Source organism: Pseudophryne corroboree, chromosome 5 (assembly GCF_028390025.1).
Source record: "Pseudophryne corroboree isolate aPseCor3 chromosome 5, aPseCor3.hap2, whole genome shotgun sequence".
In the NCBI taxonomy this organism is placed as follows: Eukaryota; Metazoa; Chordata; class Amphibia; order Anura; family Myobatrachidae; genus Pseudophryne; species Pseudophryne corroboree.
Window position 1 is genome coordinate 822,228,963 of NC_086448.1, and position 23,205 is coordinate 822,252,167.

A 23,205-nucleotide genomic window follows, 5' to 3' on the forward strand; every position below is an offset into this window, starting at 1 on the left:
TCACAGGTCACCATATCAAAGCAAGAGCAATGTAGATCTATATAAAACGGGTTGTTATATCATGATCAGTGATATAGAGTAAAGAAAGGGCATCACATACCCAGATCTGAATTTAGATATAAACAAATAAATAAATAAAGAGCGATGTCCCACTAGTCATATACTAGGGGTAATGATATATTATATTATAAGTATCCCCTTCTAAAGCTATAAGTTGATAATTACTATTAGGTTCCCGTGGTCATTGCTGAAATGTGTGTGACTACAAATAGTGACCACTTGGGGGGTAAGTAGGTTGGTGGGCGGTAGGTCGTTTGGGGTATCATTTAACATAAGTATAAATAGAGGTTCCAAAGAATGAATTCCAAAAAATAAATATCACATACAAAGATAGATAATCAGATACCATCCAGGTATATATTGGATATTTATATCTCATTAGTATTTGGTTTCAAGGATTGTATAGAAAAAATTCAAAAAAAATTCAAAAAAACGACGACAGGAACAAAAATATAAAAATAGAAAAAAGGAAAGAAAAAAGAAAAAATAAAATTATATTAATTATATATAAAAAATTTTTTAATTATATATAGAAAAATTTCTGAACAGTCCCACATGGAGGGTTAATGTGAGGTAAACCAACACGGAGTATCCTTTATAAAAAGATACTATAGTGTATTCCATCATTAAGGCCTCGTGGTCTTATTGTGTCCAGTCTGTATATCCAGGCGGCTTCTCGCTTCAATAGCAATTTTGCTCGGTCACCACCTCTTCTCGGTGCCTCCACTCTGTCTATTACCATACTTCTTAAGGATGCCAAAGAGTGTTTTGCCTCACAGAAGTGTCTACCAACAGGTTTGTCCGAGGTGCCACTTGATATTGCATTCCTGATGGAGAGACGGTGGTTGGCCATCCTCTCACGGAATGGACGAACCGTCTTCCCCACATATACCAGGGAACATGGGCATGTCAGGGTGTATACCACATAGTCAGAGGTACATGTCAATCTATGACGGATGGTTATTTTTTCTCCCGTATGTGGGTGATGGAAAAACTGGCCCGTGGTCATGCTTCTGCATGTGGTGCAGTTGATGCATTTGAAGCACCCTAATTTTTTGGGTATCTGCCACATATTGGATGTTTGCTGTACCATCCTGTCGGGCTGCATCAGTATATCTTTCAGATTGTGTGCACGTCTGAAACTGAGTAGTGGTTTGTCAGGTAATTTTTTCCTGAGTACGGGGTCCGTTTTGACCACTGGCCATAGGTTTCTAACTGCTCTCCGGATAACCGGACCTGCTGTGTTAAAGGTTGTGGAGATGACAAATGGATTATCCTTCTTATGTTTTTTATGTGAGGCTCCCCTATAGATGTTTTTGGCTTTATATAGGCATCTCATGATGGTCTTTTTGTCATACCCTCTTTTTTCAAATCTTTCTTTCATCTCATCTAGTTGCTTGACAGCTACTTCTTCATCTGAATTGTTTCTGAGGACCCTTAGGAATTGAGATATTGGTAGATTCTGCTTCAATGGTCCAGGGTGGTGACTGTCAAAAGACAGTAGGTTGTTCCTGTCAGTCGGTTTTCTATACAATTTGAAACCATAGCCATCATTGGTGGTGTAAATACTGACATCCAGGAAGTCCACAGTATCAGTACTGGAGTGCATTGTAAATCTAATTGTGGAATCTAGGGCATTGAGATGCTCAACCATGTTCACCAGGGCCTCCTGGGTACCCACCCATATCAGAAAAACATCGTCTATAAATCTTCGATAGAAGGCGATACTATCTCCAAACGGCGGTATGATGTTAGTGGTCTCATATGCATCCATAAAGAGGTTTGCATACGACGGGGCTATGTTACTCCCCATCGCTGTCCCGGCCGTTTGAAGATAGTATCGCCCTCCGTAGGAGAAATAGTTGCAATTCAAAATCAATTCCAACAGATCCATCAGAAAATCTATCGGGGGTTGACCCCTATGTGATGCGGTCAGTGCTCGTTTGGTCATGGCTAGACCTTGGTTATGAGGGATCACCGTGTATAGTGAGGCCACATCCATAGTGACCAGAATCCTCTGGCCAGTATGGGTCTGTTGATTCAATAATCTTAGAAAGTCTTCAGTGTCTTTTAGATAGCTGTTGGTCTTCTTAACACAGACTTGTAAAAAACTGTCTACATATTGTGCTACTTTAGAGAAGAGTGAATTACGTGCGGAAATTATTGGACGGCCAGGAGGTCTGTCCAAAGTCTTATGTATTTTAGGTATCACATATAGGATAGGAGTAATAGGGAAGTCTGTTTTTAAGAAAAGCAACAGTATCCTCATCTATCCAGTTCTGAGTGAATGCCATGTCTAGGACATTATCTAGCCTTTTCTTAAAGACTACACCAGGATCCCCCGGTAATAGTCTATAAGTTCCTGCATCAGCAAGTTGTCTCCGTACTTCTGCATCATAATCTGTGGTGTTCAGTATTACAAGCAGTTGTAATACTGAACACTGGATAGATGAGGATACTGTTGCTTTTCTTAAAACAGACTTCCCTATTACTCCTATCCTATATGTGATACCTAAAATACATAAGACTTTGGACAGACCTCCTGGCCGTCCAATAATTTCCGCACGTAATTCACTCTTCTCTAAAGTAGCACAATATGTAGACAGTTTTTTACAAGTCTGTGTTAAGAAGACCAACAGCTATCTAAAAGACACTGAAGACTTTCTAAGATTATTGAATCAACAGACCCATACTGGCCAGAGGATTCTGGTCACTATGGATGTGGCCTCACTATACACGGTGATCCCTCATAACCAAGGTCTAGCCATGACCAAACGAGCACTGACCGCATCACATAGGGGTCAACCCCCGATAGATTTTCTGATGGATCTGTTGGAATTGATTTTGAATTGCAACTATTTCTCCTACGGAGGGCGATACTATCTTCAAACGGCCGGGACAGCGATGGGGAGTAACATAGCCCCGTCGTATGCAAACCTCTTTATGGATGCATATGAGACCACTAACATCATACCGCCGTTTGGAGATAGTATCGCCTTCTATCGAAGATTTATAGACGATGTTTTTCTGATATGGGTGGGTACCCAGGAGGCCCTGGTGAACATGGTTGAGCATCTCAATGCCCTAGATTCCACAATTAGATTTACAATGCACTCCAGTACTGATACTGTGGACTTCCTGGATGTCAGTATTTACACCACCAATGATGGCTATGGTTTCAAATTGTATAGAAAACCGACTGACAGGAACAACCTACTGTCTTTTGACAGTCACCACCCTGGACCATTGAAGCAGAATCTACCAATATCTCAATTCCTAAGGGTCCTCAGAAACAATTCAGATGAAGAAGTAGCTGTCAAGCAACTAGATGAGATGAAAGAAAGATTTGAAAAAAGAGGGTATGACAAAAAGACCATCATGAGATGCCTATATAAAGCCAAAAACATCTATAGGGGAGCCTCACATAAAAAACATAAGAAGGATAATCCATTTGTCATCTCCACAACCTTTAACACAGCAGGTCCGGTTATCCGGAGAGCAGTTAGAAACCTATGGCCAGTGGTCAAAACGGACCCCGTACTCAGGAAAAAATTACCTGACAAACCACTACTCAGTTTCAGACGTGCACACAATCTGAAAGATATACTGATGCAGCCCGACAGGATGGTACAGCAAACATCCAATATGTGGCAGATACCCAAAAAATTAGGGTGCTTCAAATGCATCAACTGCACCACATGCAGAAGCATGACCACGGGCCAGTTTTTCCATCACCCACATACGGGAGAAAAAATAACCATCCGTCATAGATTGACATGTACCTCTGACTATGTGGTATACACCCTGACATGCCCATGTTCCCTGGTATATGTGGGGAAGACGGTTCGTCCATTCCGTGAGAGGATGGCCAACCACCGTCTCTCCATCAGGAATGCAATATCAAGTGGCACCTCGGACAAACCTGTTGGTAGACACTTCTGTGAGGCAAAACACTCTTTGGCATCCTTAAGAAGTATGGTAATAGACAGAGTGGAGGCACCGAGAAGAGGTGGTGACCGAGCAAAATTGCTATTGAAGCGAGAAGCCGCCTGGATATACAGACTGGACACAATAAGACCACGAGGCCTTAATGATGGAATACACTATAGTATCTTTTTATAAAGGATACTCCGTGTTGGTTTACCTCACATTAACCCTCCATGTGGGACTGTTCAGAAATTTTTCTATATATAATTAAAAAATTTTTTATATATAATTAATATAATTTTATTTTTTCTTTTTTCTTTCCTTTTTTCTATTTTTATATTTTTGTTCCTGTCGTCGTTTTTTTGAATTTTTTTTGAATTTTTTCTATACAATCCTTGAAACCAAATACTAATGAGATATAAATATCCAATATATACCTGGATGGTATCTGATTATCTATCTTTGTATGTGATATTTATTTTTTGGAATTCATTCTTTGGAACCTCTATTTATACTTATGTTAAATGATACCCCAAACGACCTACCGCCCACCAACCTACTTACCCCCCAAGTGGTCACTATTTGTAGTCACACACATTTCAGCAATGACCACGGGAACCTAATAGTAATTATCAACTTATAGCTTTAGAAGGGGATACTTATAATATAATATATCATTACCCCTAGTATATGACTAGTGGGACATCGCTCTTTATTTATTTATTTGTTTATATCTAAATTCAGATCTGGGTATGTGATGCCCTTTCTTTACTCTATATCACTGATCATGATATAACAACCCGTTTTATATAGATCTACATTGCTCTTGCTTTGATATGGTGACCTGTGATTCTACACTGACGATAACGGTTGCTAAGCAACCATATTATGTTGATACATAACTTCCCTACTATCGTGCGCACAGGAAGTGCCTTAATGGCACATGACGACGCATCTTCACATGGTTACCTGGCAACATCTATGCACACCCCGGGATCTATATCCCGGAAGTACTGGATGTGCGTTCCACGGACCGGAAGTACGGGCCGCAGTGGAACGCACGCCATACGCGAAGCTGATAGTGTGTGACTGCATGCTTGTGACTACATGAGGAGGTCAGTATAACATTATTTATGCCTGATATTTGATATGATCTCTTGTTCTCTATTACATGTATGTATGTTGATTCATTTGATAACATAAATTAATGACATTATCTTTTGTTATGGGGTGTGGGGGAGTTGCTATGATTAATTGGGAGGTGGGACTTATGGGGGTATTTAGGTAGCACCAGTTCACTGTACTGGTATCCTGACAAAGGTCAGAAACATGACCGAAACGTCGATCTAACCTGCTTGTCATTGATGACCTGAATAAAATTTATACCTTCTTGAAGACTGGTGAGTGCTCCCCTTATTTGGAATTACATTGGAGTTGGAATTCTTTTCCCTCATTGGATGTCACCCCAGCATATGACTGCTCTAACGTGAGTGCGGACCCTCTATCTGTATATATATATATATATATATTAAACTCATAAACTGGTGGTGATTATTAAACTGGTGGTCAGGTCACTGGTCACACTATCAGCAACTTGCAAGTAGTACTCCTGAGTCCTAAGCAGACAATCACAATATATATTATACTGGTGGTCAGTGTGGTCACAAACAATGGCAGTGTGGCACTCTGGCAGCAAAAGTGTGCACTGTACGTTATATGTACTCCTGAGTCCTGCTCTCAGACTCTAACTGCTCCCCACTGTCAGTGTCTCCCCCACAAGTCAGATAATACAGTCACACTATCTCTATCACTTCAGCAAGTACTAGTAGTAGTAGTACTCCTCCTAATGCTCCACAAAATTACTACTGTGTCTCTCTCTGTCTCACTCTCTTCTCGAATCTCTATAAACGGAGAGGACGCCAGCCACGTCCTCTCCCTATGAATCTCAATGCACGTGTGAAAATGGCGGCGACGCGCGGCTCCTTATATAGAATCCGAGTCTTTCGATAGAATCCGAGCCTCGCGAGAATCCGACAGCGTGATGATGACGTTCGGGCGCGCTCGGGTTAACCGAGCAAGGCGGGAAGATCCGAGTCGCTCGGACCCGTGTAAAAAAAACTGAAGTTCGGGCGGGTTCGGATTCCGAGGAACCGAACCCGCTCATCTCTAGTTGAGACGTGAGGCCATCATGTCTATTTAAAGGTACACCCGAAAGATTTATCACCTCCGTGAACACCTCCGGATGGAGGCCACACTCTCCTGTATGGAGATCATGTCTGCTGAGGAAGTCCGCTTCCCAGTTGTCTGCTCCCAGAATGAAGATTTATGCCAGCGCGTGCCTTTCTGCCCAGAGGAGGATCCTTTTTACCTCTGACATTGCAGCTCTGCTCTTCGTCCCACCCTGTCGGTTTATGTAGGCCACCGTCGTTACATTGTCCGACTGTACTTGAACGTCACAACCTCGCAGAAGATGTGCCGCTTGGAGAAGACCACTGTACATGGCTCTTAGTTCCAGAATGTTTATTGGAAGACTCGATTCCAGGCTTGACCACCTTCCTTGGAAGGTTTCTCCTTGAGTGACTGCGCACCAACCCCGGAGACTTGCGTACGTGGTTAGAAGGATACAGCCCTGAATCCCGAACCTGCGGCCCTCCAGAAGGTGAAACATTTGCAGCCACCAGAGGAGTGAAATCCTTGCTTCTGGCGACAGATGTATCCTCAGGTGCATATGTAGGTAAGACCCCGACCACTTGGAAGGATCGAGCATGGAATCTTCTGTACTGTAGAGCCTCGTAGGAGGCAACCATCTTCCCCAGAAGGCAAATGCACTGATGAACCGATACCTGGGCTGGCTTCAGGACAATCCCGGACCATTGTTTGAATCACCAACGCTTTTTCCTCCGGTAGAAACACCCTCTGCACTTCCGTGTCGAGGATCATCCCCAGAAAAGACAATCTCCTTGTCAGCTCCAAATGTGACTTCAGAAGGTTCAGGATCCAACCATGTTCCCTGAGCAGATGAGTCGTGAGAGCAATGGACTGTAACAAGGTCTCCCTGGTCGACGCCTTTATCAGCAGATCATCCAGATATGGAATTATGTTCACTCCCTGTCTGCAGAGGAGAACCATCATCTCTGCCATCACCTAGGTGAACACCCTCGGTGCCGTGGAGAGACCGAATGGCAGTGCCTGAAACTGATAGTGACTGTCTAACAGTGCAAACCTGAGATAAGGCTGGTGTGGCGGCCAAATCGGGATGTGGAGGTATGCATCCTTGATATCCAGGGATACCAGAAACTCCCCCTCCTCCAGACCTGAGGTCACCGCCCTCAGAGACTCCCTTTTGAACTTGAACTCCCTCAGATAAGGGTTTAACGGTTTCAAGTTCAAAATTGGTCTGACCGAACCATCCGGTTTCGGTACCACGAAAAGGTTTGAATAGTAACCCTTGTTTTGCATATGCGGTGGAACTGTAATGATGATCGCTGACCTTTACAATTTTTGAATGGCTTCCTGTAGGACAGCCCTGTCTGTCAGTAACGCTGACAAGCCTGATTTGAAGAATCGGTGAGGTGGGAGTTCTTGAAACTCCAGTCTGTAGTCCTGGGACACAATATCTTGTACCAAGGGGTCCAGGCCGGACGATACCCAGACGTGGCTGAAACATCTGAGCCTCACACCCACCAGACTGTCCTCCAGGCTGTACGGTCCATCGTCATGCTGGGGATTTGGAGGAACCAGAAGCAGGCTTCTGGCCCTGTGAGCCTGCAGGTGCGAGCTTTTTGGCTATTGCACACCCACCTCTAAAGAAAGTGGTAGGGGGCCTGGACTTTTTTGTCTTAGCGGTCCGAAAGGACTGCGATGTGGATGAAGGAAAGGGTTTCTTCGTAGAAGGGCCAGGCGTAGCTGAGGGAAGAAACGTTGACTTACCCACGGTTGCCGTGGAAATCCACGCATCCAACGCTTCCCCAAACAGAGCCTGACCTGTGTATGGTAGGTTCTTCACACTTCTCCTGGATTCCGCTTCCGCCGACCATTGGCGTAGCCAGAGACCCCTGCGAGCTGAGACAAACATGGAAGATATCCGTGCCCTCAGCGTGCCCAGGTCCTTCATGGATTCCACCATGAACACCGCAGAATCCTGTATGTTACGTAAAAACAGTCTAATGTCACTTCTATCCATTGTATCTAAGTCTTCTAGTAACGTGCCTGACCACTTTACTATAGCTTTTGAGATCCATGCACAGGCAATAGTAGGCCTTAACGCCACCCCTGAAGCAGTGTATATGGATTTGAGCGTAGTGTCAATCTTACGATCAGCCGGTTCTTGTAACGCGGTAGATCCAGGGACAGGTAAAACCATCTTTTTGGACAGTCTGGAGACAGATGCGTCAACTATGGGTGGATTTTCCCATATTTTTCTATCCTCCTCAGGGAAGGGAAAAGCAACCAGAACCCAGGATTTTTCAGATATAGCGTTTAATTTTTTGGACGCAGGGAAAGTTAGCGAGGCTTTCTTATTGTCAGTGAAGTAAGCCTCCTCAACCTGTTCAGGTGGTGTGTCAGTAATGTGTAACACATCTATAATGGCCTCAATCATGAGCTACACCTCCTTAGCCAGGGATGCCGACCCCCTCAGCACATCTCCATCACCGTCTGCCCTGTCAGAGTCGGTATCCGTGTCATCTGCCATAGAATTCTTTAATACCTGAGTTTCAGTCTCAGTATGAGCTACCCTAGTAGAGATCTGAGAGATCATTCTCTTAATAGAGGTCAAACACTCAGGTTCAGTAATAGGAATCTGAGACAAAACATTACATTCCTGTGTACATGGAATGTATTCCTCCTGAGAGGAAATGTCCTCTGCAGCATAAGACACAGAGTCCCTAGACATGGCTATGTGAGAAACAAACACCCACACACACACAGGAAAATGTCAGACACAGTTTCCCCCCAAGTATGCCACTGAGAAACACAGAGCTTGGAGCCAGCACACACACAGCGCTTCCAAAGGTAGATATACACAACTACCTGGCGCTAACTGTGTACCTTAACAGATTACACAGTAATTTCACAGCCTCCTCCCCTTCTACAACCCCCTGGTGCCGCACACGATAGCTGGAGTTGCTTGGAGGTACAGCTCTCCCTGTCAGCATCTCTGTACAGGATCTGTAGGCAGGAAAATGGCGGGAACGCTGCTGGGTCCGCTCTGAGGAGAAGCTCCGCCCCCTGAACATGGCGCTGCTTCCCGCTCTTCACTTCTTTATACTGGCCTGAGGTATGGTGCTAGCAGCGTTACCGAGGTCCCTGACAGCCTTGGTGACCAGTGTAGGGTATAGGCGCTGGCTGAGGGCGCCCCTCATAGCGCCGCACTGTGCACCACTGAGCCTCTGGAGCGCAGTTAGTACTGCGCTCCCACCCTGTTGCCGCCATCTTCACACAGGCTCCCCGCTTGCTGTGGGGGGCGGTGATTCAGTCGCCACCAGAATCTTCTGGCTCTGTTAGGTGGTGGCGGCATGCTGCGGGAGTGAGCGGTTGCCTCGGGCGGCTAACGATCATCACCCTCAGGAGCTCAGTGTCCTGTCAGCGGAAATAGTGGCCATTAACCTCTCAGGGTTGGACACTACTCCCCCCCTAAGTCCCACGAAGCAGGGAGGCTGTTGCCAGCAGCCTCCCTGTGCCTAACTCTAATAAAAACAACAAAACTAGAGAAACTCCTATGGGGCTCCCCTAGCTGTGACCGGCTCTTCCGGGCACATTTTCTAAACTGAATCTGGTAGGAGGGGCATAGAGGGAGGAGCCAGCCCACACTATTAAACGCTTAAAGTGCCAGTGGCTCCTAATGGACCTGTCTATACCCCATGGTACTAATGTGGACCCCAGCATCCTCTAGGACGTAAGAGAAATATAGGCCTCCTAACAGATGTGGCATACACAGACATACTGGTCTGACTGGGCCACATTTGCATGACTATGCCATTACCTACCGTATATTGGCCCTCATTCCGAGTTGATCGCTCGCAAGGCGATTTTAGCAGAGTTACACACGCTAAGCCGCCGCCTACTGGGAGTGAATCTTAGCTTCTTAAAATTGCGAACGATGTATTCGCAATATTGCGATTACAAACTACTTAGCAGTTTCAGAGTAGCTTCAGACTTACTCGGCATCTGCGATCAGTTCAGTGCTTGTCGTTCCTGGTTTGACGTCACAAACACTCCCAGCGTTCGCCCAGACACTCCTCCGTTTCTCCGGCCACTCCTGCGTTTTTTCCGGAAACGGTAGCGTTTTTTCCCACACGCCCATAAAACGGCCTGTTTCCGCCCAGTAACACCCATTTCCTGTCAATCACATTACGATCGCCAGAACGATGAAAAAGCCGTGAGTAAAACTCCTAAGTGCATAGCAAATTTACTTGGCGCAGTCGCAGTGCGGACATTGCGCATGAGCATTAAGCGGAAAATCGCTGCGATGCGAAGATTTTTACCGAGCGAACAACTCGGAATGAGGGCCATTGTATACGAGAGTTCCACGTCACTGGATCATACAAGGAGGTGCATTCCGGGTGCCCTTGGCTCTGCATTCTCTAGCGGTTGCTTTCTCTTCATGCGTATAGCAAATTCACATGACATACTGTATTCTGAGCAATCATGGCCACGGTCAATGAGTTTATACTTTGTGATTCATCTGAATCCTATAAGCACCTGGCTACAAATAGATTATGCGGCCTCGACTTCCTTTAATTGTATGTATATTAGGTTTTGATAGTGGAACACACCACTCAAGCCTGCATCTGTATTTAAAGTTTATTTATACTGTACAGAGAAAGAAAAACCGAATTCCCTCAAAAATCCATTTTAAATATACAGTCAAGTTACAAATGATGACAGTAGACTAAGCCTTTATTCCTTTGCTCTCTGCATGTAAGAGTAATATAATCCCAAAATTGCTAAGTACACATGGCAGGACTAAAAAGAAAAAATGTAAATTAAAGAGCAGACAGTAAATAGAACTTCCTGACTTGTTATTCTAAAACTTTTTCTATCGAAACTGGTGGAGTCCTGTGGAGGGACATGTACCACGTCCAGCCACCGAAACCTCAAACACGACTGCTACAAGGACAATGCTTTCTGTATGACGTCAGGGACAGGCTGTAAAACCTGCATCTGGCAATGTGCGCTGGGAGGGAAATGAATCCGAACAACAAGAATTTAGCTCTGAGCACTGTGTATTGGAAAATCAAATCTGCACTTCAAATTCTGATTGATAAATAAACCCTTGGGTGTCTGGATGTGGTAATAAGCCTCTTATTATCAGACACTGACCTGTTTGCCTGTTTTACACTGCAGTATATTACAGTGCATAAGTAATGTGTAAGTAAAAATGTACTGTATGTCAGTGAATTGACTTTTGTGGCTTAGGAACCAAGGGCTTTGGTTGTAGTAGGGACGGTTTCCATCAATGACATTAATCCATTGACAGTGAACCATGGCTGGTTTGCACCTATCGATGTGCAGGATAGTGGGGATGAGGCCACTAAACCTCCTAACACACTGGTTTAAGAGGAAACGTCACAATATTTGGAACCCCAAAAAGAGTGGCCTGTCTAGATGGGGCGTGGCAGCATGTGATGTGATTGGATAGGCAGTGGTGAAGGAGTGAGACCACAGCCCACATGAGATTACAATTTAAAAGAAAGAGGGATTGAAGCAGTAGCAGCTCAATAAAGTGATGGGATGCCCAAATGGGTCAGGTACAAAAAAAGACGTTTCTGTGGGTCTGGAATATAAGGGCCTAATTCAGACCTGATCGCAGTAGCAAAATTTGTCTCTAATGGGCAAAACCATGTGCAGTGCAGGTGGGGTAGATGTAACATGTGCAGAGAGAGGTAGATTTGGGTGGGGTGTGTTCCAACTGGAATCTAAATGATGGTGTAAAAATAAAGCAGCCAGGATTTACCATGCACAGAAACAAATAACCCTCCCAAATCGAACCCTCTCTGCACATGTTACAGTATATCTGCGCCCCCCACCCCGCAGTGCAACATGGTTTTGTCCAATAGAGAAAAATATTGCTGCTGCGATCAGGTCTGAATTATGCCCTAATAGTCTGTATAAGGAGATAAGGTTTGAGTGAGACTGCAGATACTGTCAGTATAGAGGAAGAGAGTTCCAGAGCTTCGGTGCAGCACAGGAGAGACACTGGAGGTGTGAGGAAAAAAATAGGTGATCTACTGTAGAAGAAGGCAACCAAATGTGTCAAATGTAGTCTCAAAGGGGACAAAAAGCTCCTTCTTCACCTTACAAATGATAATCATGCACATTTTCTCCAGTGGATTTGCCATCACCCTCTCACGTAGCAACAGCTGGACCGCCTTATAGTAAAAAAAACCCTACTTATGGGGATGGGAATTGCAGGTGATAATCCTCTGTACTCTGTTAAATCCATGGTACAAAATGACAGTTAGGAGCTGATTGGCTGGTTCTTTATCTTCGTCCACTTTATCTCCATCCAAGTCTTAGTAAAAAGACCCCCCCCCTTGTTATTCTGATCTCTCTCAATAAGTTTAGTTCTTCCAATATCTTCATTAATGAGGTAGCTTCTCAAGTTCTCCTCCTAGGCTTTTAGATTTCCCCCTAAGTGACATTGAAAAAAACTTTCTAAAGTCAAAACGCGTTGGTGATTTAAGGAAGGAACATCTTCCTACTGGACATAGGTCACTGAGAGATCCATTGGAACAACTGCCTAACACTGGGTATATCCTGAATCCCTAAGACTGTTATACTGTATGGACTTACTGTACACACTGGGGGATATTCAATTGTTTGAAAAGTCAGTTGGGTGTCTATTTTTTCCTATCTAATAGACAGGACTAAACAGACACCCAACCGACTTGTCAAACAATTGAATTCCCCCCAGTGACTATTAATCTAATGGCCCTTTGATCCATTGCTTGTGAGATTTTTAAATCATTGATTGAATAAATACATCTTATTTCTGAATTGGGATGATTCTGTGATCTGCATGAGGCACCTATAGCGGTATAGGGAATGGTCGCAGGAAAAGAGACACCTTGTTAAGGCTTGGCCCACTCTATGAGAGGGTAAGTGTGATTACTCAAAACTGACAGAAAAATGTATATTTACAGTATTATCTGTATTCCATCGTCCCATCTTGATAGCACTCCCCGTCAAACAGCCCATAGGATAAGACTACCTAAAGGACTTTGTGCTATTGTGAACAATCTGACGGTTGCGGCAGACTAAATTTAAGTTTACATTTAATGGAAAAACACAAAGAGGATGTTTACCGGGGCCATCAAGGGAATTACCAGGGCTGACGCTATCTGTCAAATTTAAAGCAGGGCCACAACTAGGGGGGGCTAAAGGGGCACACACCCCGGGTGCCGGATTTCAGGGGGCACCAAGACCTCCATTTGGTTACCTCAGCTATCTGCTCCTCCTACCCATGCCCAGCGCTGGACTCGGGGGTAAGTAGCGGATCCATAGGAAGACAATCACATCCTCCTCTTACATCATTGCACTCCATTCATCCAGACTGTGGCAGACTTTACAATCAATCTAAAATCCTGCTTGACAATCAGGATTTTAGATTGATTGTATAGTCTTCCATAGTCTGAATGAATCAAGTACTGAACAAAGCACATGATCCTGTAGGGGAAGTGGGTGTACTGTGCAGGGACCTTCTCATGGATCTCGGATCCTGCCTGCTACTGTTGGCGTCGGCAGAGTGCTGTGTGTGGTGACAGCCTGCTTCTTCATCAGTGATGTAGTGTGTGGTAACTCATAAGTATATGTGTAGTTTGTCATTCCAAACCTGGGCTTGCTCTCTCTCTCTCTCTCCCTCACCACTCTCTCTCCCTCACCTCTTTCTCTCCCTCCCCCCTCTCTCTCCCCCTCCATCTCGCCCCCTTTCTCTCTCTCTCCCTCACCCCCCTTTCTGTCTGTTTACTCTCCTCTCCCATCTCTCGCCCTCACCCCCTCTCTCCTATCTCCTCTTTCCCATTTCTCTCTTTCTCCATCTCCTCTCTCTTTCCCATCCCTCTCTTCCATCTCTCTCATCTCTCTCCCTCCCCCTTTCTCTCTCTCCCTCATCCCCCTCTCTCCCCTCTCTCATTTCTCTCTCTCCATCTCCTCTCTCTCCCATCCCTCTCTTCCATCTCTCTCATCTCTCTCCCTCCCCCTTTCTCTCTCTCCCTCATCCCCCTCTCTCCCCTCTCATTTCTCTCTCTCTCCATCTCCTCTCTCTCCCATCCCTCACTTCCATCTCTCTGTCATCTCTCTCCCTCACCCTCTCTCCCTTCCCCTTTCCCTCTCTCCCATCTCTCTCCATCTCCACTCTCTCCCATCCCTCTTTCCTATCCCTCTCTAACGTCTCTCACTCTCTCTCTCTCCCTCACCCCCCTCTCTCCCCTCTCTCATTTCTCTCTCTCCATCTCTCTCTCCCATCCCTCACTTCCATCTCTCTGTCATCTCTCTCCCTCACCCTCTCTCCCGTCCCCTTTCCCTCTCTCCCATCTCTCTCCATCTCCTCTCTCTCCCATCCCTCTTTCCTATCCCTCTCTAACGTCTCTCACTCTCTCTCTCTCCCTCACCCCCTTCTCTCCCCTCTCTCATTTCTCTCCATCTCCTCTCTCTCCCATCCCTCACTTCCATCCCTATCTCATCTCTCTCCCTCCCCTTTCTCTCCCTCATCCCCCTCTCTCCCCTCTCTCATTTCTCTCTCTCCATCTCCTCTCTCTCCCATCCCTCACTTCCATCTCTCTGTCATCTCTCTCCCTCGGGTGGTAGTCATGTGACCGCCGGTCGGCTGACCGACAGTCACATGACCTCCTCCGTGAGCCCGACGGCTCACTATCCCGATGGTCGGCATGCCGACCAACAGGGACTATTTCCACTCGTGGGTGTCCACGACACCCATAGAGTGGGAATAGAACCCGTGGCGACCGCAGGTCGCCACCAAGCCCGCAGCGTGGCGAGCGCAGCGAGCCCGCAAGGGGCTTGCGGCACTCGCCCCTCCCCGCCGGGATCCCGGCGTCGGTATGCTGCCGGGATCCCGGTGTCGGTAAGGTGACCGGCGGTCAGGAGACCGCCGGTCACCCGTACTACACCCCTCTCCCTCACCCTCTCTCCCTTCCCATTTCCCTCTCTCCCTCATCCCTCTCTCCCATCTCTCTCTATCTCCTCTCTCTCCCATCCGTCACTTCCATCTCTCTCTCATCTCTCTCACTCCCCCTCTCTCCCTCCCCCTTTCTCTCTCCCTCATCCCTTTCTCTCCTCTCCCATTTCTCTCTCTCTCCATCTCCTCTCTCTCCCATCCCTCTCTAACATCTCTCCCTCTTTCCCTCACCCCTCTCCCTCCTCTCTCCCATTCCTCTCTATCTCCATCTCCTCTCTCTTTCCCGTCCCTCTCTTTCCCATCCCTCTCTTCCATCTCTCTCATCTCTCTCCCTTCCCCCTTTCTCTCTCCCTCTCCTCTCTCCCCTCTCTCCCATTTCTCTCTCTCTCCATCTCCTCTTTCTCCCATCACTCTCTCCTATCCCTAAATTCTCTCTCACCCTCTATCTCCCTCCCCCTTTCTCTCTCTCTCCCCCCACCCCTCTATTCCCTCTCTTTCCTCTCTCCATCTCCTCTCTCTTTCCCATCACTCTCTCCTATCCCTCTCTAACATCTCTCTCATCCTCTCTCTCCCTCCTCCTTTCTCTCTCTCTCTCTCTCTCTCTCTCACTCACCCCCCTCTCCCTCTCCTCTCTCCCATTCCTCTCTTTCTCCATCTCCTGTCTCTCTCCCATCCCTCCCCCCTTATCTCTGTCCACTTTATCTCCACCCAAGGCTTAGTAAACAGACCCCTAAGTATATAAGGTGCATTACTACTGTGTAGCGTAAGATGTATAAAGATTACTAATGTGTGTAATAATGTGTTATAAAGGGCATTACTACTGTGTGGCATATTGTCAATAGGGACTCTATTGTGTGACATAACTTGTGGTGTAATTGTATTATTATAATTTTTTGTGTGTGGGGGGGGGGGGGGGTAGCAAATTACTGCCTTCCCCTGGGTGACGAACATTCTAGTTTTGGCCTTGTTCAAAGCCCTGGCGCTGTGTACTTACCTTCCTCTCAGCACCCTTGCCAGCCTCACTCGTTATTATAACTGCGGGACAACCTACTGACCTGCCCATCTACTCCTAGTAGAAGATAATATACTTTTGGGTTGGTTACATAAACCTGGATGGCAGAGTGTTTTCAACCATCAGGGTAAAACCATAAATAATTGACCCGTCGTCGGCCATCTGCTGCATTTTGACTCCCTCCGCAGATGTTTACCATCAGTGAACATCTATCAATGGTCAAACAAATCATCATCAGTTTCAGATGATCGATAGTTGCTAGTCATTGATTGTTGGCAGTCACCAACGGTCGATGGCCAACCCTAAGATACTTTGCACCCTTGATAACAAAAATAAGGGTGTGACATTGGAAAGTGACATCTGTCCTGTGGATTGGAGTCTATTACGCTTTACAAATACCCTGTCCATATTGATGACTGGCCTGTAGCTTTACCATACATCTTGTAAGGAAATAAACACTCAGTATAACAGACTGATTTCAGAGATTTATTTATTCTCCTTTGTACAAAGTTGTTTGTTTCCCGAAAGTTTGCTGATTAAACTAAAGTGGCTGATGGAGACTCTCAGCACTAACAGGAGACCCCCCACCCCGGTTATCACGCTGGGCCTCGGATAAACCGGTCCTTTCAGAGATGAAGATGAAGACTGTTACTTGGTCGTTTCATTTCTGTAACAAAATAACAAGAGGAGAAATAAACAGAAGAAATAAACAGACCATTGCGGAGAAGGAAATAACGTTTATAGGAGATGATAATAAATAACTAACATAATAATATTTTGGTGGATTTACCACTAACTGTTCCGCTCATTTGTAAAGCGGCTGGGTCCTGTAAGTGGGAACATATGGACTGACAGACAGATAAATGAAGTCTTGTTGATGTCTTTTTGTGGTGGGAAGACGAAGGCGCAGGAAAGAATAATGGTGGACAGAAAATGACGACAAGTGACAGAAATGTAACAAAAAATGAAATAACGGCATAAGACGGAAATAATGGCAGAAGAAGACATACTATACTGTATATAGGCTTACCATACCATCCTTTTAAATGGGGACACTAATGAATTATACAGGTTCTGTGGCTGGCTGACTTTATGCCTGCATTTCACCTGGTTTTAATCAGCCATAGAACCTGAGAAATTCACGAGAGCCCTGGTTTAAAGGGATAGTGTGTGTGTGTGTGTGTGTGTGTGTGTGTGTGTGTGTGTGTGTGTGTGTGTGTGTGTGTGTGTGTGTGTGTGTGTGTGTGTGTGTGTGTGTGTGTGTGAGACTGCCAGGGTTGGACTGACCCACAGGGGTACCAGGGAAACCACCGATAGGCCCCACTGCCTGAGGGCCCACTCCTTCCTCTAGGGATCAGGTTCCAGACTGTGCACTTGTATTATAAATGGTAGACATGTTGCATTACACTGCACTAGACTAATGTGTATTTCAAGCCTCTGTGGAGGCTGGCCACACCCCCTTTGTAGACTGGCCACACCCATAAGTATGGGCCCTTATAACTGCATATAAAGGTCTTAAATATTTTTACCTCCTTTCATTTTTTGTGTTTATTGTCAGACTATTATAAATAGCTAAACACTGTGACATGTCCGAATACGTCTCAGCAACCCTTTATGCGCTGTTCTGTTACATCCAATCTTTTACTGATTACAGTAGATCCTGCACTTACCTGCTCAGCTGGCCATAATGTGCTTCACAAAAGCTGAAAGCAGAAAGAAATATATATATATATATATGTCACAGAATTATACCATCTACCTTCCAAATGATTGCTCTATAAAATGGGAAAATGTTCTCACTGGGAAAAAAGCATCTCCACCCTGCACCTGAAGTCATGTATATCCAAATATACCCTCAATTCTAACTACATCATGAGAGACATCTTTATTTTTAAAATGATTACATTTTGGAACTACTGGTTTAAAGGGAACTACAAGCAGCTATTAAAAAAATTAAAACTGCAATATCGAAAATGGCCACTAGGTGATGCTGCCACCTTCAATTTAAATCAAACAGTAAGTATTGTTTAATGTAGTTTGTAAACTCTACTACGACAAGATTATTATATACAGTACAGAGTAGCTGTTTGTATATAACTGCATGTGACGCAGGACACCATCTTGTAAAAACAAAAGGCAGGATAGCAGTAATGAGAATCCCGCCATTGCCTCTGTGATAATTCTCATTGTAGTAAACCTTTTGCATTTGGAAACACCCTGTAAAATCCTGCGCTTGTGCCACTGCAAATAACAAACGACTAACCGCTTTCCTCTGGGTGTTCTCACAGAACTGTGGCTTCGTGTTAGATTACACTGTAAACGAGCGTTTAAGCTGACACAGCCGATGACAGGAATCTGTCTGCTTGTCTTACCGCCAATAATTCTAATGAAAATCTCCAAGTTTTCTGAACATTATAACTTGTCTTCGGCCCCTGGGAGGTTTGTGTTTTATTTTGTTATTTTTCGACTGCAGCAATGAGAAACAGTTTCTCCACTGCTAATGATGACTTGTGCTGGAGCAGGAGAATGTCCAGAGACTTACGCCTGACACATTCCGAGACTGAACTTTTTATTTTGGAAACAAATAATACTACGAGGCTAAAGGAAATATCACAGAAATTATTTGACTAGAACGAGTTATTATGGGGGAGTGGGATCTTGGATTGTACACCCTAATTACAAACATAAGAGGTGCTCTCATGCTGAGACTTGTAATTCTACACAAGAAAAGAAAATGCAGATGCACACTCTACAGTACTAAGCACTGCTAATCATATACAATAATAATAATAATTATAATAAACTCTGCAATCTAACATAGAGAAAAATGAAGGCGCTTAGCATAAATACTGGCCCAGCAACCATAACCAGGTGACCACATCTGGTGGGTCTCTAACACTAAGGCTCAAGTCCAGGGCATGGAACCCCCTGTGCTGACTATCTGTAGGTGCAAACCGACCGTGTGATACATATCCATGTGTCGTAGAAAGCAGCATCATTACAGGTTGAGTATCCCTTATCCAAAATGCTTGGGACCAGAGGTATTTTGGATATCGGATTTTTCCGTATTTTGGAATAATTGCATACCGTAATGAGATATCATGGTGATGGGACCTAAATCAAAGCACAGAATGCTTTTATGTTTCATATACACCTTATACACACAGCCTGAAGGTAATTATAGCCAATATTTTTTATAACTTTGTGCATTAAACAAAGTGTGTCTACATTCACACAATTCATTTATGTTTCATATACACCTAATACACACAGCCTAAAGGTCATTTAATACAATATTTTTAATAACTTTGTGTATTAAACAAAGTTTGTGCACATTGAGCCATCAAAAAACAAAGGTTTCACTATCTCACTCTCACTCAAAAAAGTCTGTATTTCGGAATATTCCGTATTTCGGAATATTTGGATAAGGGATACTCAACCTGTATAAGACATTCGTGGGCCAAATTACTGAGCTGAGTCAGTAAATCAAGTTAGCAGTTGAAATTTAAAATTTAATTCCAAAATTTTGGATGAGTTCTTTCAATGAAGGGCGATAGGAGATGATAGGGATTGGCAGAGTCTAGACATGAATTTATGAACCTAGTGTGAGGTGGTGATGGTATAGAGGAAGCAAGTATGTACATCTTAGATGACGCATGTCTGCCCGAATGTACGCAAGAGAGTAAACTTACAGAAACATATTTTATTCTGAACTCTCCACTTACAAATGACCACCAATGTCTCAGAACCATTGCATATTTTTGTGTCTCCACACCAAAAATTATTTCTGGGATTCGGCACAAGGAATATCCTCACTGTGGAAAATTAAACAGATTACACCATTTCCCACAAGTTGGGTCCCTGATGCATTCATTCTGTAAGGACAGTAACTTGTAATTTAGCTATGATACAATGAAAGCTGCTGGCAGGGTGATGAGGGGTAATTAATCCAGGATGCTGCACTCCATAAAATACCAAACCAGTTTGTTTTAATGACAGGTTCTTGGTGGAGATTGCTGTAGAAACATCTAGACAAGGATGATGACCCATCAAATGTGAGGAGTGCAGATGCCTTCCTTCCTACCATCCACACCTCTTTTGAGACCTGAAAATCAGGACTGCTTTTCTGAAATGGTGACAGTTGGTAGCTATGGCACCATTTCAGTCATCACGGTGGAGCGAGCAGTTGCAATTCTTAGTAATTACCTTCATAATTGATGCAACCATTGGCATCTTCTTGACCGGACATCAGCCTGTCTACTTCTTCTTCTGTCATCCGCTCACCTAACATAGAAACATAGAATGTGACGGCAGATAAGAACCACTTGGCCCATCTAGTCTGCACCTTTTTACCATATTTTTATCTCATACCTGATTTGATCCTTATTTCTTTGTAAGGATATCCTTATGTCTATCCCTTGCATGTTTAAAGTGCTCTACTGTATTAGCCTCTACCACCTCTGATGGGAGGCTATTCCACTTGTCCACTACCCTTTCTGTGAAGTAATTTTTCCTCAAATTTCCCTTCCAGTCTCAGTGCATGTCCTCATGTCCTATTACTTATCTTCCTGCGAAGAATGTTTCCCTCCTGGACTTTGTAACTTAAAATCCTTGATATATGTGAAAGTTTATATCATGCCCCCCTCCCCAATACCCCCCCCCCCCCCCCACACCCCACACCCACCATCATCCATTTCCTTTCTCTGGTCCAAACAAAACATATTGAGATGTCTTAGTCTTTCTGGGTATGTTTTGTGATGTAGGTCATGCACAATTTTAGTTGCCGTTCTTTGTACAGTCTCTAATGTATTAACATCCTTCTGAAGATATGGTCTCCAGAACTGGACACAGTATTCCAGATGAGGCCGTACCAATAACCTAGGCATCAAACATGTCTTCTCACAACCTAATATGCAAAAGTGAATGTACAGTATAACTATGGACCCAACTACTGTACCATAGATAGAGGTCACACTCAAGATTTCTCTGGTTGTATATTAAAAAGACAGAACAATACATTTAAACAATTGCAATGCAAAGTGAGTCTGTCTTCTTACTCTAACGTCTATAGAGTATCATTGGTATTAGAAAGCACTGTCATCACATGAGATGGGAAAAAGATCAAAAGAAAATACAAAGAAATACGTATGAATAAATTACTATAATATACTAGTCTAGTCTAGGTTTCAGAGCTGAAGGACAGTCTGACGATTCCAATGACTTGCGTGTATTAGAGCCACAGCCGTATAATATAGTGTCTCACAGAGTACAGAAGCACAAGTCCACAGAACCCTAAAGTAACCTCTTATCTTCTTATAATCTACAGTTAGGGATCTGTTATTCATACTAATAAAGGGATTGTAAATGTGGGGCTCATACTGCACACTGAAGTCAGGATGTCACTAACCAATAAGTATAGAAAATATACAGTATAGTAGACTATTAACAGTGTTACATTTACTCATAAACAGGGCCCCAATTTAATTTAATTTTTATTTATGAAAATAAAATCCAGGACACAAAAGTCTCCTCAATGTTTGGCACATGACTCCAACCATCAGGCGCTGAAACATTCTATGCTTCCTATGGTGAAATGCGTAGTAATCTGGTTGCTGATAACAGAGGGGGCCAGGGTTGGAGCTGTACTACAGGGTTATACATGAAAAACAGTTGTTAAAAGAAAGATATTGCCACAGAAAGGAACCTGCTTCTTATGGTGAAATGCGTGGTATCTGGTTGCAGATAACAGAGGGGGCCAGGGTTGGAGGTGCACTACAGGGTTATACATGGAAAACAGTTTTTAAAAGAAGGGTATTGCCACAGAGAAAGGAACCTGCTTCCTACGGTGAAATGCGTGGTGATCTGATTTAGGATAACAGAGGGCCCCAGGGTTGGTGCTGCACTATAGGGTTATACATGGAAAACAGTAGTTAAAAGAAAGGTATTGCCACGGAGAAAGGAACCTGCTTCCTACGGTGAAATGCGTGGTGATCTGGTTGCAGATAACAGAGGGGCCCAGGGTTGGAGCTGCACTACAGGGTTACATATGGAAAACAGTTGTAAAAAAAAGGAATTGCCACAGAGAAAGGAACCTGCTTCCTACGGTGAAATGCGTGGTGTTCTGGTTGCAGATAACAGAGGGGCCCAGGGTTGGAGCTGCACTATAGGGTTATACATGGAAAACAGTAGTTAAAAGAAAGGTATTGCCACAGAGAAAGGAACCTGCTTCCTACGGTGAAATGCGTGGTGTTCTGGTTGCAGATAACAGAGGGGCCCAGGGTTGGAGCTGCACTACAGGGTTATACATGGAAAACAGTTGTAAAAGAAAGGTATTGCCACAGAGAAAGGAACCTGCTTCCTACGGTGAAATGCGTGTTGATCTGGTTGCAGATAACAGAGGGGCCCAGGGTTGGAGCTGCACTACAGGGTTATACATGGAAAACAGTAGTTAAAAGAAAGGTATTGCCACAGAGAAAGAACCTGCTTCCAACGGTGAAATGCGTGGTGTTCTGGTTGCAGATAACAGAGGGGCCCAGGGTTGGAGCTGCACTATAGGGTTATACATGGAAAACAGTAGTTAAAAGAAAGGTATTGCCACAGAGAAAGGAACCTGCTTCCTACGGTGAAATGCGTGGTGATCTGGTTGCAGATAACAGAGGGGCCCAGGGTTGGAGCTGCACTACAGGGTTATACATGGAAAACAGTTGTAAAAGAAAGGTATTGCCACAGAGAAAGGAACCTGCTTCCTACAGTGAAATGCGTGTTGATCTGGTTGCAGATAACAGAGGGGCCCAGGGTTGGAGCTGCACTACAGGGTTATACATGGAAAACAGTAGTTAAAAGAAAGGTATTGCCACAGAGAAAGAACCTGCTTCCTACGGTGAAATGCGTGGTGTTCTGGTTGCAGATAACAGAGGGGCCCAGGGTTGGAGCTGCACTACAGGGTTATACATGGAAAACAGTTGTTAAAAGAAAGGTATTGCCACAGAGAAAGGAACCTGCTTCCTATGGTGAAACGTGTGATGATCTGGTTGCAGATAACAGAGGGGCCCAGGGTTGGAGCTGCACA

At 44.5% G+C, this 23,205-nt stretch overlaps 1 protein-coding gene across 1 annotated transcript in view; it reads right to left on the bottom strand.

Moving 5' to 3' along the window:
• Positions 1-16,636: 16,636 nt before the first annotated feature.
• Positions 16,637-23,205, bottom strand: part of MYL3 (myosin light chain 3) — a 114,194-nt gene continuing 107,625 nt past the window's right edge. Inside the window, exons 5-7 of the mRNA XM_063925107.1 lie at positions 20,343-20,420; positions 17,807-17,839; positions 16,637-16,803 (exon numbers count right to left, since the gene is read on the bottom strand). Of these exons, the coding sequence (XP_063781177.1) occupies positions 17,811-17,839; positions 20,343-20,420 (107 nt within the window). The 3' untranslated portion in view covers positions 16,637-16,803; positions 17,807-17,810. The remainder of the gene's footprint in view (positions 16,804-17,806; positions 17,840-20,342; positions 20,421-23,205) is intronic.